The sequence below is a fragment of the Pleuronectes platessa genome, chromosome 1 (genome assembly GCF_947347685.1).
Source record: "Pleuronectes platessa chromosome 1, fPlePla1.1, whole genome shotgun sequence".
Classification (NCBI taxonomy): domain Eukaryota; kingdom Metazoa; phylum Chordata; class Actinopteri; order Pleuronectiformes; family Pleuronectidae; genus Pleuronectes; species Pleuronectes platessa.
Window position 1 is genome coordinate 26636466 of NC_070626.1, and position 18453 is coordinate 26654918.

Consider the following 18453-nt stretch of genomic DNA (forward strand, 5'->3'; position numbering starts at 1 on the left):
TAGCTGTGGTTCTAACAGGGTTTTTACAAGCGCACATGTGCACGGCAGACTGAAGAATGAAAGATTATCACTTGTTTGCTGTGTCCTTGCATCTAGAATTGGAATAAATAAATCTTGTTTTCACAGCTGAACTGGTTATTGGAAAATTCAGAGGCACGTGAAAGGGAAAGTTGAAATTTGCTTTGGTCTGCTTGTAATTACACACAAGCAATTTGGTGTCAAAGAAAATAGACAAATAAGAAATGGAAATGAGTGTCAACAGAGCTGTGCAGTCGAAAGCTTAAAAGGACAAGGGTTGGTCTGTGCCACTTGTCGTAAAGAGATGGAAGATACAATCAAACTGTTTAAATGCGGGGGCTAAAATAACATGTTTTTCACTGTGTTGTACTCGTTCGTTCACAATCCAAGAAAAGAATAAACTAAAAGAATCATCTAAAAGCAGCGTCAGATCAAATCTTATACCGACTCTTCCAGACTCGTGCTGCACAATTTCAGTTCCTCACTACAACTCTTCTATGAATCCATCTCTTAAACTGAAATACAGGTTTTTTATAACATCACTTCTGAACATTTCTTTCTTCTCCGTTTTTCCTCTCGTGCCATTTTTCCTCTCATTTAAAACGTTTTGTTGCTTTCATCCGTTATCGCCGTCTGGTCGCAGACGCAGGACTTTTGGCAGAAGTTTTGTCCCTTCTGCTATCACAGCCCTAAACAAACTGCATTGTTGACGCTGTTGTACAGATCCAGACTTGTGTGTGTGTGTGTGTGTGTGTGTGTGTGTGTGTGCTGTATACAAGTATAGATTGTGACATGAATTATGGCAGTTGTGTTGCTGTCTGTATGTATCTGACAACTAATCTGTTTCAGGCAGCAATTTATTATTTTACATTATACACAGGGCTGTATTACACACGCACAGCAGGAAGAGACCTGTTCTCTCTCTCCTCTCACTGTGACATCTGCCCAGATGCTAAAAACTGCTGCCGCTTGTATCACAAATAACCTTCAAATGTTTCAGCTTTGGTTCACAAACCTGTCAGAGGAGTTGTGAATAAACGTGATAACTGATCAGTTGTATGTACTTTCAGTTTCAAAATAACTGAGAAATTATCTGTGTAAACGTGTCCCTTGTTTTCTTGCCCTAACCTGATTTCTCACAGTATCCTGGTTCCTTGTGTGCTTGTAAATGTAGTTATTTTCACTCACAACCTCCTCCCTCTCTCCCTCTCTCCCTCTCTCCCTCTCTCCCTCTCTCTCTCTCTCTCACCCCCTCCCTCCCTCTCGCTCACTCTCTTCCTCCCAATCATTATCCCTCACTTCTCCTCCCCCCCCCTGTGCAGTCTCTCGCCCTCTCTGCTGAGTCTTATCAGTCTCTGGGAGAAAGCGATCTTAGGCCCACACTTTCAGCCTTGCCAGTACAAACTGGTCAACAGTCTGGCTTCTCTTTTATTACCACAGCAACCCCACTGGTTGAATTCCAGCCTCATCTCCATCATTATCCCTCCTCCATAGAGAGCTGCACTGTGCCTCTCTTCTCATTATGTATATCATTGTGGTGCACATGCATTATACATGATTTAATCACCATATCTCCAGGAAAAAGATGCAAGCCCATTTTGCTTTTTATGAGCGTTTCGTGCATAATGGATTGTTACATGGGAAGATTTGTGTGATATTCATACAATGGAGGGAAATAACGGGACAGAAAAATGTCAGTTTAAGCGTTTCAAACATCGCTTTCATAGATGAGCCTCTCCATGATTTGTTTCTGTGCTGGATGTTGAAAACTTCTGGGGAAAGTAATTGTCAGGATTACGTTATGATTTTTTTTTTATTACTCAATTAGACAATAGATGATGTTTTTCCTTCAAATGCGCAGAAAACCAAAGTATTCATATTTAGTGATGCATACTGTGAACTTTGGTGTCAGGACATGAATCGTGTCAGTATGGTGCCACCTGCCTAATGCTGTAGTTACACTGTGAACACAATTACTTTATAACAAATGATACCTGATACAAATATTATATCTAGAGAACAGGTTTCCTCACCAACAACTAGTCTAAAGGCCATTTACCACTGAATATCAATAACTTTTATTAAATTTGATTTGTTGATCACAAAGCAACTAACAACACCAAACAGGATGTCAGCCCCATAAGCTCCGGGTTTAAGGCGCAAAGGTGGCAGTTAACCACCCTGCTGAAGTGTCCTTGAGCAACCGGCGCAAATTAGCTGTCTGTATGTCTTATCATGCCCTTAGATTGTCAAGCCAATACGAGATTCTCTGTGTCAGAAGTGTTCACAACAACAGGAAAACGTGCGAAAAACATTCTGGCGAGAAGTTGCTCCTGGGTGGAGCAGGCAGGAAGCAGGACATCGACACGATGTTGGGATCTACTACGTGTTCATCCTGAGATCTTTGTATTCCGTTAGTTGGTTTGGTCAGTTTTGCAACGGTCGCATGTTTAAAATGTCCTCAACACTCCCACTCACTCGGTTTGAATTTCCCAGAAAATGTTCTACATTTTGTCCTCACATGGGCTCACTCAGACACTTTCTGGACTTTTTACCAAGGGGGCTGGCAGGAAACGATCTGGAAACTGTCCAGAGCAACTCACTGTGACATTTGCGTTCTCAGATAAAGCCTCGCTGGAAAATTTCATGAAAATTTTCTTGGACTTCTGAGAGCAGCTATACAGTATCAGCTGTAAACAACAGATTACGATGGCCATGTTCCCTAAACATCCACTGACTAGAAAACAACAAAGCTCCTCTTCACGAGATCAGAACACAAGCTGACATTTACCAGCACATACTCTGACCCCTGCGTGATCCACAGCAGAATCTTTTTCTCGCTGTAAACAATTCGTCCCTTCTCACAACAGATGAACATCAACAAAGGAGCCCTGGCTGCTCTCAACTATAAACACGCCGCGCAAAATGGCCTTCATCGCTCAGAGCCTATTAAACCAGCATCATTTTCTTTGAAGCCTGTGTTGAGGCATCATCATCATCATCATCATCACTAGCCCCCCAACAGCTGCCTGATTGCACAGACCTGAGCTCTGATTGTAACTGTCAACATTTGTTGCTCTTTAAGACTTCAGACATATACAACACTGTTCTTTCCACCGTATATTTCTCCCTCAGCCACAACATTAAAACCAGTTGCAGTGTTGCAACTGATGGTTGTGTAGTGCATGAAGCTCAAAAGATTGTTATTTGGGAAAATACCCAGTGCAGATATACATTGATAGAGATGACGCAGACAGCAGGGGCAAGCTGCCAGACAGACTTTTAATGCCAGCCTTAACAGTCCGCTAAGCTCACAGGAATGCCTTAATGAGCGCTGTCAGTATAGAACTGTACAGCGCCCTTATTCAGACAATAAAGGGTAATCAGCGCAGTGACGGGGAGAGGAGGTAGCACTCCTGGAAAGTTCTCAATTGTCGGTGTGGGTGGAACATCCCGACCTGACCTTTTGTTGCGGATCCTTCGAGCGCTGTGGTTTTGAATTTGAGTGGCGCTCAAAGGATTTCTGTCTTTGTTTGCACTGTGTGTGTGTGTGTGTGTGTGTGTGTGTGTGTGTGTGTGTGTGTGTGTGTGTGTTTGTGTGTGTGTGTGTGTTTGTGTGTTTGTCCATCATTACCTACAATTCTGGAAGTATTTCAGACTAAAGAGCAGTTAGTTGGAGACTGTTTGTCCAACTGGTGATAAAAGCTGCGTCTCTAACTGAGAGAAAGATGTTTTATGGGTCAGTGGTTAAGGGTGGTGTCAGGTTCAGCGTTAGGCAAGTAGTGATTAGGGTGAGGTCAAGTCTGCAGGAAATGATTGCAAGTCTATGTAATATCCAAAAAGTGACTCATGACAACATTTTGTGTGTGTGCGCACTAATTTTGTAGACTTCTTCAGGACCTTTTCCAGCAGAAACACTGACCTTGTCAGGACTAGTGGACCTCACGGGGACAAAAGCCTGGTCCTAATGAGACACAAATGTGGCTGTCCACAATGGATGTCAATGCAAAGTCCTTAGGAGGATAACTAAGGACCTGTGTGTGCGCGCGTGCGTGTGTGTTATCGCGTATTCAAAAAGCTGTTTAAGGGTTAAGACTTGTAGTTAAGGGTTAAGCATTTAGTTGTAATGGTTGGAGAATACATTATGCCAATGATTGTCCTCACTAAGATAGAGGTACAATTGTGGGTGTGTGTGTGTGTGTGTGTGTGGTGTGCCTAACACAGAAAAAGTAGCAACACCACTAACAAGTTAATAAACTCCAGCTGGGCTTTGTTGTGAGGCTGTGGAGCTGAGCACATTCTCTGTAGCTTAGCTCACACGTCTTCTCTTCAAACCTAAACTCACAACCAAGGCTTTTCTTGTTTTTTATTTACTGTAAGGTCAAAATCAAACTTGGCAAGATTATGCAAACGTTCCATTATAGATCCTATTGATAGCCACAATATAAATACAGACCATAACTGAGCCTCCTCCATATTTCCTCCATGACATACTGTAAAAGTGCTGGGTTATAGTGTAGCTGTAGGAGAACGTGTATACAAATCTCAATCTTAATTTAATAAGGGTCTTGAGACCAGATGTGACAGAACAGGCTCTTAAATATAGTGGTAGGGAGCAGGGTGCAAATACTTGTTTTAACTTTATTAAACTTATAGCCTTTATCTGAAGAATCTTTGTTATACCTCGATCCCATGAGAATCATGATTATAGTCTAATGCTCTGTAATAATTTCAAAATGATCAGTTTTTTGTGCAAACTGGTAAATGGATCACCAGTTCCTGTCAAATGCTCCATGTGAAAACTTTCAATCAGTGAATTTGTGTTTTTAAAACGTATTTCTGGGTTAGAAACACAATGAGGGAGCATTTCTGTTTCCTGTAAGAAGCTCTGAGAGCAGCGCACACTCAGCAGGCCTGCACGGCTCCTAGCAGCTTTTTAGAATGTCGAGCATTGTTAGCATAACTATGCTGTTTGTAGCGCAGTGGTTTTTAAATGGGGCTCCGCGACATGATGCCAGGGAGTCCACGAAAAGTTTCCAGATTCATCCATTCAAATTATCACAATATCTGTCTATAAACACATGGAAATAATCTCTTTCTAAGACATTTTATTGTGCTATTCTCACCATATATAGCTAAATGTTCAATTATTTAAAGGGACATACATGAGGAGGGGTTCCTGGTAAATGTTCTGTCTCGGGTCCTCGGCTGAAAATAATAAAATGCAGTGTTTCTGATTCACAGCACCATAATAAATAAATACCCACAACATGAGCCATTAGACCCGAGAACGAATGCTGAATGTACCTTTTCACACTGAAGAGCCAGATGTTTGTGTTTTTTTGGTCTAGTGTGAAAGTGACTTCATACAAGTGTTAATTTAACTTTAGTTACCATAGTTTATGTTGTCGTTAAACTGCATTGAATGCAATGCAGTTTAAGACTTTAGAGTCAAGTCTTTCTACTTTTAAATAAGGTAAAGTAAATATTAATTAGATTATAACCTGTAAATGGGAGGGACCAAATATTATAAATATTTCTCAGTATTTTTTTATTCATGATACATATTGAAATGGCAACTAAGTGTAGATTCTGGCTCTTCCGTGTGTGTTTTTTTTCTCTGTAGAGGTCATTCTCCCATCTGTTACCCTTCCCACCATCTGTCTCTCCAACACATACATTTTACATGACAAAGCAGAGTAAATGCAGCCGTATAGTGGCTGGTAGACAGTTGTAATGATAAACAGTCACTGCACCGTGGCCTTTTCTCAATGTGCACTTTTAAGTTTGCGATAATGACAAATTTAACATAATTCAAAAACACTTGGATTCATTTTAATGCTGGACATCGAGCACACAATTCATCACAAAAGCAGGTCGTTGGAAATCTGTAAAACACATTTAACACCCTGTAGAAAAGTGACCGAATCTGATTTCACCCTCAACCAGACAGCAAGGTCACATCAGCTGTGATGTTGAGTCAGAACAAACTCTTGCTATACTCCATGATGCGTGGCTGGAGATTTGCATTGCTATAAGCTCTTTTTTGTTTATTGTAATTAGGCCTGTTTCTCAAAATGAATGTCCTATTGATTTACATGCAGTGGCAAAAAGGATTCTGCTCACAGCGTTAATAATTTGGTGTCTTTTTTCACTGAAGTTAAGTAGAAACCTAATTTATTGAATTTATTCTGTATGTGACAAAAGTAAGTGAATTAAAAAGCGTGTGAATCTACAAAGGCCTTGGTTCTATTTTGACTGAGAGATTTTTACCTTTTGATGGCCCCAGTGAAGCTGTTTGCTCCTGTTTCCAGTTTAGATTCATATTTAACTCACAAATATGGGTTTTACAGATCTTCTCATCAAACTCCGAAGGTGCATTTCCTTAAAGGTCAAACTGTCCCTTTAAATGTTATCTGACACAAGCAGCCATGATTAGGTGAAAGGATGGAACAATTCTGAGCTGATACCATAGTTTGCATATAAAGAATGACATGACGGCTCCCTAAACGTAAAGTCAAAGCATCTCATTCGCCCTCTGGTGGCTTGCTGCAGTAGAGGTCATAAACCCCACCTTCTCAATGTTAGCACATGGGACACGGACCAAACTGGACTCCGGCTCCAAATGGCGTCATCGTCGCAAGATGGCAGCGTTCCAATCTGGGATATTTTTGGCGTCGTTTCTTGATAGTAACAGGAAGAGGAGACTCGTCCTTTATATACAGTCCATGGCGATGCCTCAAATCTTTCCTCAGTTTTGTATAATAAGGTTTCAGACAAATGAAAATGGTATAAAGTTAGTCAAACACTGCGTATAGGGGAGTTTGCATGCAGTAGTTATGAGTGTTCGAGTGTGTGTGTGTGTGTGTGTGTGTGTCTGTGAGAGGGAGAGAGTGTTAGAGAGAGGAAGACATCTATCAAAGCCCATTTCAACCCTTTTCATATCTCCTAATCACACACATTGAAACGCCAGAAACAATTCCACTGCCAGAGAGAGAGAGAGAGAGAGAGAGAGAGTGAGAGAGAGTGAGAGAGCAAGGAAGGACAGAATGAGAGAGTGAGAGAGCACTTTCTATTTATAGCCCGTGTGCCCAGAGAGGAGGAGGAAGGCTCACTGTTGTTCGAAAGCTCGCTCGGTGCACAGGATTTTTGTTCTGCGTTACACAGGCTGCCACTCAGAAGATGCAGGAGAAGAAACATACGATAAACGAACGCCATGCAAATTATATAGCATGTGGGTGGTGAGATGGGTCATTACTGGGAAAAAAATACGGCTGTTTGAAAGGCTGATGAGAGGAGGAACATGACTGGTCCAGTAATCATGTGCAGAACTGAAGGCTCGGCCCCCCCTCATCAGCCTACATGGAAATAAATTACCCTTCTGTGTGTGTGTTTGTTCCTGTACTTATCATATCTTTCTTATATCTTTGTGAGGACCATTTTAAACATTGACCCCCCACAGAGTGAGGTCCTCACTTTTTCAATGGGCTGTTTGAGGGTTAAGATTTGGTTTTAGGGTTAGAATCGGGTTTAGGTTCAGGTTAGGGATTTAGTTTGGATGGTTAAAGTAAGGGTAAGGGGCTAGGGAATATATTGTGTCTATGAGGGTCCTGACTAAGATAGAAGTATAAGCTTCTGGGTTTGGATCACACACAGCCGTCACTCACTGATAATTCAACGTTGCCTCAAGATAATTAAAGCCACCATCATGATTCATTATATGTAATTCTTTATCTTATCGTCCCCACTCATCCACGTAGCCTGGAGGCCAAAAGAGATTCAGCAATTATGTTCACAAAATAATATGTACACACACACACACAAACACACACACAAGCACACGCACACGCACACACACACATACAGGGAATAAAACATCCCAGTGTTTTAACAGTGGCTGTGGTCTGTAATTCTTAATCACCACTGTGGGAAGCATCTAGTGGTGAAGGCGGAAAGCTTCTGCTCGGTGGAGAGTTTGGAAAGCTTCACCTCAAAAACTCAAAGTTTTATTATCTGTCCTGCCTGAGTCAGAATTTAAAAATGTACGATGAAGCTGCTTTCACACGTGGACTGTAGAGTAATCTCCTGACATCATATAGAGGGGCTGTATGTGAGAACGCTAATGTCCAAGTAAGAGGCTCTGCACAGCCCCTTAGTAAAACCCTACTAGCACTACATCAACTTTAAAAGGTCCAACCACACACACAAGTTCTGAACTCTGTTCTTTTTGTCTTTTGTACTATAAAATGAAAGATTAATACAGTCTGGGTGAATCCCACTAGTGCACAGTATAGGTGAATCATTACAGGCCACAGAGCTCCAGCGTGCAGACTGCTCTGTCTGTTACCCTCTGGATTAGGGCTGCACGTACGACCAGACTTCAGAACAGCTTTTATCACCAGGCCATCAGGTTTCCAAACTCAGAATTCACGACACGTGCAAAAATCCTCTGCATATCTGTTACCTGCCTGTTTGTTTACTCACCTCTGAATATGTTTACACTGATTTACTATACAGTATGTGCTTTTTACTTTGGTTTTACACTTGCATCCTTTAACTTATATATTGTATTGCATTAGACTTTTTATATATTGAGCTCTTTAACTTTATTTGATTTAAATTTCTTCTGTCTCTTTTCCTTAAATTATATCCTTTGATGTCTTTTACCTGTCCTTGTCCAACACTTTTCATTCTATCGTTTCCCCTGTTTTAACTCACATGTGACTTATTAACTTGAAACTTGAACTGGAAAAGTTGAAACTACATTAATGTTTGATTTAAGAGGTTCATCATTAACCTTACTGAGACTTTTTTGTTGATGTAAAAACTGTTTTTGTTGAGTCAAAAAATAACTCGGCACATAATTCAAATTAAGATTTAATATGGATTTATTTAAACAAACAAAATGTAACACAGTTTTTGCTTTACTGCTGATGAGTGTATTTTTTTTAAGCTTTTGACATGTTTGCTTTTCCACTTGATTCCAGTCTTAATGCTAAACTAAGTTAATCTCCTCTCACCTTTATACTGAACACAGACATCATCCTCCGATATTCTTTTCAGTACTAATACAGAACACAGTCAGGTTCTAACCCTCTCATCTCCTTTTTTCCTGCTAAAAAACAAACTTGTCTTGCCTTTGCAAAACTGCTGTCTCTTTAATGGAGGTTGGGTTAGAAACACCAGTTATTTCTAGCACCTGTGGGTGGGCCTATAAATAGAACATGCACACACACATTTTCTTCTTCGTCTTCACCTCTGTGTGAGCTGGTGCGGTTTTCATGTCCAGGTGTTCTTTAACTTTTGAAATTTTTATTACAAGGTGCAAGAGACACTGTGAGACACGGCTGTGCACACACCTCTTGCTCTTTTCTCTCTATGTGCATTCAGTCAGTGTTGTATTGTACTTCTCTGTACATGCTGATGCTCTGTCTTACTTGGTTTGCTCTTCCTGATCACACAGTGTGTGTCTGTGTGTTGTTTTCTATAAAATGTTAATCTTTATAGTAATATATTGTATCAGTAGTAATAACAATAATGATTATAATCATCATTTAACGAAGAGCATGAGGAGAGAGGTTCAAGAAAATACAATATAATAATAAAGAATAAACTTATAATGAAAACAAAAATTTAGAATCTTATAAGTATTTAAAAATCCTAATAAAAATAATTATAATCTTGAAAATCTCAGAAATAAATACATAAATAAATAAGTAGAAACAGAAAGAAAAACAAGCTGTGTTAATTCTTGCTGTGTCTGGTCTTGTCACTACCAATTTTATTTATAACACCGGTAAATAATAACCATAGCTATTATGATAATTTCCTCACAATAACCATAAAAATAACTATCAATAATAATATTTATTGTCATTGAAATGTTACCATCATGGAGGGTCATGGAGCAGCAGCAACATTCGGGCAGGACCCACTAAGTTATTGTTTCACAATAACACAATTCAAACTTGTAATTGTAAGAAACGTTGTAGAGCAGAACATAATTCCTTGTTGTTTTTCCGATGTCATTTTCACAGTTATTATAACTGAATCTCCTTTCTTTCTTTCTCTCTCTCTCTCTTTGTAGCTTCAGACAACAGCCAGCGGTTTCAGGAGACGTGTTTCGCCTTCGCATTAACGCCACAGCAAGTCCAGCAGATCAGCAGCTCAATGTAAGGCCGCTCTGTCAATGGTTTGTGAATCATTCATGAGGTGCACATGTCCTGCAGATGTGTGATGGTAAACTTGTGTCTGTGCTCACAGGGACATCTCGGGGACCAAATGTGATTTCTCAGTTCAAGTTCAGTTGCGGTTTTGCCTGTCGGAGACGAGCTGTCCTCAGGAAGACCACTTTCCCCCCAACCTCTGTGTGAAAGTCAACGGGAAGCCATGTAACCTGCCGGTGAGCAGCTGGGAATTAAACACAGAATAAACACACAAAACAACTCGTGCCACTGGATGGGAAACTTATATAATATATAATGTAATGTTTCTAACATGGATTTCTGTTATCCAGGGTTATCTTCCTCCAACCAAAAACGGTGTCGAGCCCAAGCGGCCCAGCAGGGCCATCAACATTACCTCACTGGTCAGATTGTCCACCACTGTCCCAAATACCATCGTGGTTTCATGGACCGCGGAAATCGGAAGGGTAAGAACCAGAGTCTTTCACAACTTCTGTTTAAGTAACGATGGTGAAACAAGAACTGTAAAATATAAACAGTTGCTTGTTAAAGTTAGGGCTAATCTGATTTTAATTATGGAGCAAAGTGAGAAAATTCATTGAAAATTATTTGAAATGTATCCTGGGTGAAGGCTGAGGTTGCAGTTACTAATATTTATTTCCTCTAATGTTGACTTATAAAGAAGTGGGTGGAGCCTGACCCGCCATCTGCAGATAGACAGTAGAGGGCAGTAAAGGAAACATCTCATGATAGAGGGTCATACTGGCCTCACGTGTCAATTAACAGTCTAGAAGTTCTTATTTCCCTCTGTCCTTCCTTCCTCTGGTACAGTTAACCTTGAGTAAATCCGTTTGAAGGACAGTCTCTGTAACTGGCCCAGAACGCAGACGCTGGCAAACCCAAACTGTCTCTCTGTGGGATTTAAACTTTGTCACTTTGCCCATGATCACTGTATTGTCCTGTGTGTCTACAGAGTTACTCCATGGCAGTGTACCTGGTGAAGCAGCAGTCGTCCACAGCGTTGTTGCAGAGACTACGGGCGAAAGGCATCAGAAACCCAGACCACTCCAGAGCGCTCAGTAAGCACTGGTCTACTCGTTTCTTTAAATAGTCAATTACATCTGTAATTACAATAAATACTATATTAGTATCAATATTACATTACATACTATATCATTATCTACCAATATTGACATTATTAAGACACTTCTGATCTGCATTTTGAAATTCGCTTCCACTAAAACTGTTTTGTAATTCCAGTTTGTTGTTAACTACAGAAGAAACAGTAAAGTGAAGTATCATGATAACCTCAAAGATGAACTGATTAGATTTCAGTTATCAAAAGCAAAGGTCGTTGTCACCTTATATAATTCTGGAGGCGTACAGGCCCAACAGAATTATAGTTAATGATTTTCTTTCATTACGTTTTATTGAACGCTTGTTAAGTCTTGTCTGTTTGATGACCAGCGGAAAGAAGCTGGTGGTGAAATGAGTCTTTTGCAAAATAACGTTTGATCTTTTGTAGAAATAATGCTTTCAAGATATTTAGACATCTCTATATGCTGTCTACTGTATAATTAATTCAGGTACAGAGGTGATTCATTCAGCCCCACACAGATTGAGGAGTTTTATTCGCAACCTCGGGTTTGAAACGAGTAGTAAAAGGGAGTTACAGTCTGAAACAATTAACTGAGCATGTTTGTAAGAATCCTTCAGCTGCTCCTGTGCCTCATGTCTGTGTTCTGCCTCTTTTCTTCAGTCAAAGAGAAGCTAACAGCCGACCCAGACAGTGAAATAGCCACAACCAGCCTTCGAGTGTCGCTGCTGTGCCCGGTAAACATGCTCCCCCCCCCCGCTCCTCGTGAACTGAGGCCAGTGTTTAGAGATCCAGTCAGGCCCAAACATGTCCGTCCATTCTTTTCCTTTTTCCTTGTCCCTGAATATGACTCAACAGGCCTTCATGTGCTTAACTCCTGGTAAAATGCATGATCCTGTCAAATTGTCATCTCACCCCTATCAAATATTTGTTTTTCCATGTGGGTTTGGCATGTTTGTGCATTTTTTGTGTAACCTCCATCCCTGCTGCGTGTTTCATCCTCATGCCCTGACTACATGTTTGTGCACACTGTGCAGCTGGGGAAGATGCGGCTGATGATCCCATGCCGGGCGCTGACATGCTCCCACCTGCAGTGCTTTGACGCCACGCTCTACATCCAGATGAACGAGAAGAAGCCCACCTGGGTTTGTCCTGTGTGCGACAAGAAGGGTCCATATGAACATCTCATCATCGACGGGTAAGTCTCCAAACCCTCACCTGCAGGGGACCTGTTCAGAAAACTGCTTATTAAATGTGATGCTGTTACTTCTTCCCTTCTTCAGAGGATGGACACTCAGTAAACTCATAAGACTCTTTAAAGGAGTTTTAGGGAAATATGTTTATCAACTTTCTTGCTGGATACAGGTCAGATTTATTTATAAAGCCCGATAAAAACAACAGGAGTTGAGCCAAAGTACAAACATGCTAAAGGAAAGGCTATTCAAATATGAATACAAAATTAAAAAAATTAAACTGTGCAAAAGAAAGATGCAGTGAAAGACACCAAGATAAAAGTAAATAAGATGAAATAATTACAAACAGAAGCAGAAAATGAAAACAGAGCTAAAGCAATATTCAAAAGGTGATGACTCTCTCCCAGGAAGTCAGTGTTGGCTGTAGCTTCACAGTCACAGAAGGAGGTGGTTCAGATTAATTTGTTCCAGTAACGACAAACGGTTCCCAAATTATATCATCCAATAAGAAATGAAGTAACAAAACTAAACTCAGAATCGTCTTTCTGACTCTATTTTGGGAGCTTTCACTTCCATCTTGTGGGCTACTTAGGCAAGTCTAAGAATAGTTAGTGGATGATTTATTTCCGTTAAACTGAAATGTTCTACTCCCTGTTCTTAACTGACTTCTTACTTTCACACTGAATACAAATCTTTTAAAATCCATTATTTGTCATTGTGCTGTAATTTGCTATTTCTGGCTTGTTTACTCATCACTGTCCAACAGAGTTCATGTTTTTAATTCACACAGTAGCAGATCAGTGATGATCCTGTGAGGTCACAAACACAATCCATTTTTCGCAATACTGCAAACATTTATCAAACCGTAGATTCAGCGAGAAAGTCATTCTCTCCATCAGAGTTCATGTTTATTTTATGTTTTGAAAGAAACAACTTGCTTCATCTCTAACTATTTTATATATGATCATCTCAACACAGAGAGTTCCACAAAAACACAGAAACAAATTCTTTACATTTCATCATGCTCAGCTTTTGAAGTATAAAATTAGTTATGAGCATCTTGTAAGATGCTCATAACAACCCTGTAGGGGTGGAGACGATATGTTGGTTGTCTGCTTTGGTGAAATTTGAACTCTCAAACAGAAAAATGAATTAAGGATAAAAACTTCTCAGACTTCTCTTGCAGCAGATTCTCTGCATCTTTCAAATATTCACATCACTCTCTCAGCCACATCTAAAGCCTGCGGGTGGTATGTAATATATATCAGTAGGAAAACATCAGAAGAATAAAGCTGGAGCATTGCCTTTGTTTAAAAAAAACACCAATCTGTGTGTTTGTGTACATTTTAAATGTGTGTGTGTGTGTGAATGGCATCTTATCTTTGTTCTCAGGCTTTTCGTGGAGATCCTCAACAGCTGCTTGGACTGTGATGAGATCCAGTTTAAAGAGGATGGCAGCTGGGCCCCCATGAGGTCAAAGAAGGAAGTGCAGGAGGTGTCGTCTGGTTCTTACAACGGGGTGGACGGTGAGACGGGGCGTGAGGGATGGGATGGATGGATGGAGACAGGGTGGGGGGGGGGATAAACAGAAATGTTGTTTCTACATTGCAGCTGTGTGAAGAGGGTGTAGGTGATTAAATGAGGATTAAAGAGCTGGGTGAGAAGAGAGAGAAGGTGCTCTTACATCCTTTGTTTGTGCTTTGTCAGTTTTCATTTAGTGAAGCATCAATCATGAGGCCACAGAGTAAACTGCTTTTCTCCATAGTAACAATCATATTGTATCGTCTACCAGAGCAGGGAGGGGGGGGGGGGGGGGGGGGGGGGGGGGTAAATGCTCACACGTCTCGGCTGCACTTTGTTTTCATAAAACCATAAACATAAGATCATAAACATTCAAACAAATGCAAACCCATGTCCCTCTCCCTCCCCGTCTCTGTCGCTCTCCAGGTTCGTGCCGGACGTCCTCGGGTTCAGATCAGCGGAGCTCCTCGTCGTCCAGCCACGGCGACGGCGGCAGCAACTGCAAGAAAGTGGAAGTGATCGATTTGACACTGGACAGCTCCTCAGACGAGGAAGAGCAGGATTCATCGTCGCCGCCACCTCCGGCCCCTCCGGCCAAAAGGCCGTGTCCCTCCATGTCTCCGACCTCGCCGCCCATCAGCACCAAAGGGTGAGACACACGTTGAGACTGTGATTTCACCTCCACACTCATTTTGGATGTCATTAAGTGTGGAAATGAGGCTCATTCTAACTGCTCGCATGGGTGGATGTGCTTCTAGATGTTAAATGATTCATGAGTTGAAACACACAAGTATCTTTAAACAGCTCCACATCAACAGCACTCGCAGTAAGCAGCCAGGAGGGCTGACTGACAAATAATGTGTGTCTTAACTTTATTCTGAGGGTTTCTATAGATCTGAAAGAGCCGAGTTTCCGAAACAACAAGACTAAATGTATTTGCTTTCTTCATGAGCAGGGTTAACATTCAGCCAATTGTCAAAATGGAAATAAACACTTGACAAACCTGGATCGGGAAGGATTGTTAACTCTCACCTAACAAACAAAACCTTGCTGAGGATTTGAATCCAGTCATTGAGACTTTAACAACAGCGTCTTCTTTCAAATTAAAATTCATTATGTGCATCGTTTGACTTAAATGAGTCGTGACTGTTATCGTTCCGAGGTTTGTTTGGAGCTCAGTGGAGGAGACGGCCCGCCCCGTGACTTCCCATCAAACACGACGTGAAATAAAAGTCTAATTATAATTTAATTGGCTCTTAATCTCTGAAACTGTCCCCGTGTGTCTGCCTTCAGAGTGTTAAACCTGCACCACCAGGCCTCTCCTGTGAGCTGCACCCCCACTATGCCAGCGATGGACACGAGCTACATCCCCCCTGTACCCCCACTTATCCAGGATTACAGGCCCTACTACCACCAACCCAACGACCTCTCAGGTAAACACACACACAGTCACACACAAGATGGTGTAGTAACAATTATTCATAATTATTAATTTGAGTCAGAGTAATAGGACATTCAAGCACTTTAATCTAATTGCCTTTAAAAGTTATAAATGCTTCCTTCACAAAGCAGGTCCATATTTACATTACTTAATAATTTGCAGTCAACTGATTTTCAGACTAGGTCGCAGTTCTCTTAAGATAAAACATTGATCACTGAGATTTTTTATTTAAGCTGTTTTCAGACATCTCTCTGCAGAAAGTCTAGTTTTTGTTTACACCACTTTAATACCAGCGTTTGTCTTTATCACCACAATCACTAGGATCTTGTTTTTCTAGGTTGGCATCTTCGTCAGCGTCTTCTTCTTGTACTCCTCGTATTCATCCTGTGATGTTTGTATTCTTCCAGTTGTTAATGTCCATCACAAGTTAGAAACGTCATCAAGACGCCTTCTCGCTCACAGTCAATTATCTGGAAAATATCCTTCTGTATTCTCACCTGGATTCACATTTTACGAGTAGGCTGAAGGGAAAAAGTTCCAGAAATAAAATCTAATGCATCAGCACTACAGTAAATCCTCCTCCCTGAAAGAACTATTTTTAAGTTTCTATTGAAATAATTCAGAAAGGTGTGGAATCATTTATATGATCATTTTGGCTGTTTTTGAGTCAATATCACTAATATCAGACAGGAAGAGCCGATCATTGCATACCTTTATATGCAATTTAAATATGTGTTTATTGATGTTCATAACTGACTCTTGCTTGTTCTTGATTTGCAGAGTTGAACTTCTTCTCTTTTCTTCAAGGGGACAATCATCAGGTATGTACGAACGCTGCTTCACATTCTGTGGAGTTGCGGAAACCCGAGGCTACAGTTTGTTTTAGAATAACGCCGAGACCCTGACTGTAAACATGCACCTGCTGAAAAGCAAAGTAAACTTAGCTTAACCATCGATGGAAGATCCCACAGTCAGAGTTAATCACCTGAGATTGAAAAACAACTTTGAATCCTGGTATTTAGGGAATTCGCTGAAACACAACATCCTGGAACGCTGTGTACCTGCTTCAGGAAACATGAGAGAGGGACGTTTGACATGTGATGGTCACTCTTCAGTTACTGTTGGGCTGAAGTCACTGAAGCAGTGATACAACAGACATCTCCTGATCCCTGAAGTCCTCCCCTTTTATTCTGCTGTTATTTGAAATCAATGATTCAAAGAGTTGGTCGTCACAAACAACAAAATAAAACACTATGTGCTCTTACCTTCAGAGATGAAGAGATTTCTGCTGCCACCTCGACACAAGGAGGGTGAATAGACTTTCACATGTGGTTCCGACTGCATAAAAAATTAAATCAATTTAGCAGCAGCTGCATTTCTAGAATCAATACCCATGTTACTGTGGTCAGTCCACAGACTGCATTAGAACTACTCTCTCCCAATAGATAAAAATAGCCCCACATTCAATGTGTAAATTGATTTTTCTGTGGTTTCACAGTAACATTGTCCCTGGAAACGATGCTGCTGTTTAAATTCCAATGTTGTTAGCAGAGGACCACGAAAGAGGTGTAAGAATACAGAGGACACCCAGACTGTAGACTGTGTGTAAAGATGGCCGACATGTCTCTGATTCCTCCCACTATTCAGAAATGATGCCAAAAACACCCCAGATACAAAAGCTGCCATCTTGCACATTTGGAGCCACAGTCAGCAGCTGTCAATCATTTTTTTTATAGAATCAAATAACTGAACAAACACTTGGACAGACCTCTTTGTCATACTACCTCAAATGATATTTAGAAGAAATTCATTTGTACTTTTTAGTTTGGTCCATGTCCCATCCATTAACACGGAGGATGTAGAGTTTATGACCTTTACTGCAGCCAGCCACCAGATGGCGATCAAGATGCTTTGGCTTCACTTGAAAGGAGCTGTCATATTGTCCAATCTTTACAAACTGTCTATGGCTCAGACAAATAAAAACAAAAATAGTGAAACAGCTTGAAACAACAGGACAGTAGATCTTTTTTTGAAATGTCATCTGCTTCTCTTTCTTTCGGTCCAATCAGTTTCTTCTAGTTACCTCATGTCTAGTTTTCAGTCCAAATTCTCGAAATATCTTTGAAATGAAAGAAATACTGTAAACGTGAGCTGCTCTGTCTCCTCTTCTGATGTGTTCACAAAGCTGCTGAGAGGAAGTGAGAGAACACAGATAAGAAAAGGGCGGGGTCGTCTCCCGTTGCTGCCGATGACATCACTTTTGTCTCCGCTGTGACGGGCTGACAGATGACCTGTCAGCCTGAATCAATCTGTTCATCAGCACACAGGAAGCAGCACAGGGAGCAAATCCAATTATGACAGATTCACATTAACCATCTTCGTGATCAGCGTTAACAAATGTTTTAATGGAACAAAGTAAAATATGAATGTTTGATGGAGTCATTTCACATTTATCATCAGTAATTCAATGATAATAATTCAATGAGAGCCGAGAGATTATTTGATTGATGAATAATTCTGAGAGAGTTAAGGGCAGAGCAGTGAAAACCTTCTTGTCGGGTGTCATTAAATTCATTGGAGCAGTGAGTGTATTGTTATTAACTTGGCAATTATCATAATATGCTTTTAAAAGTTAGTTCATTTTCTATTTTTACTAAACGCCGGTGCACTCAGGCTCTTCACCTGCAGCAGCTCACGGGAGTTTCTCTCAGCTGCAGCAGCCTCGTGTCCGTTTACAGCTGAAATGCTTTGTGATTTTAAAAATGGACGACAGCAGCGATCGAGCGGTTTACAGCGAGTCCCAGTGTGGGATGGTTGATCTGCGTCTGACAGTACGATACCAGTTTGAGACGAGAAATGAGGGGATGGTGAATTAGACAAAAGGCACATGACAGCCGAGGTATGTCACCAGCTCCTGTCTGCTCGGCTGGAAGACGAGAACATGCATATTAATAATAATTATAGGGCGAGACACAGTGGTGCTCTGTAATCAGCAATGTC

The 18453-nt window shown here is 40.9% G+C and overlaps 1 protein-coding gene and 1 long non-coding RNA gene across 4 annotated transcripts in view; one reads left to right on the forward strand and one right to left on the reverse strand.

Annotated features, from left to right (window-relative positions):
- LOC128436496 (E3 SUMO-protein ligase PIAS1) overlaps positions 1 to 18453 on the forward strand; it is a 47536-nt gene that overhangs the window by 23838 nt on the left and 5245 nt on the right. For all 3 annotated transcript variants that reach the window (XM_053418230.1, XM_053418222.1, XM_053418226.1), the window contains exons 3-12: positions 10106 to 10190; positions 10282 to 10420; positions 10535 to 10669; positions 11176 to 11281; positions 11962 to 12035; positions 12336 to 12496; positions 13884 to 14017; positions 14439 to 14661; positions 15306 to 15445; positions 16234 to 16274. In XM_053418230.1, coding sequence (XP_053274205.1) covers positions 10106 to 10190; positions 10282 to 10420; positions 10535 to 10669; positions 11176 to 11281; positions 11962 to 12035; positions 12336 to 12496; positions 13884 to 14017; positions 14439 to 14661; positions 15306 to 15445; positions 16234 to 16274 — 1238 coding nt within the window. The remainder of the gene's footprint in view (positions 1 to 10105; positions 10191 to 10281; positions 10421 to 10534; positions 10670 to 11175; positions 11282 to 11961; positions 12036 to 12335; positions 12497 to 13883; positions 14018 to 14438; positions 14662 to 15305; positions 15446 to 16233; positions 16275 to 18453) is intronic.
- On the reverse strand, positions 16518 to 17639 carry LOC128436510 (uncharacterized). The gene is made up of 3 exons (XR_008338080.1): positions 17537 to 17639; positions 16719 to 16791; positions 16518 to 16646 (listed from the first exon to the last, which is right to left on the reverse strand). It is a non-coding gene; the product is annotated as an uncharacterized LOC128436510 (long non-coding RNA).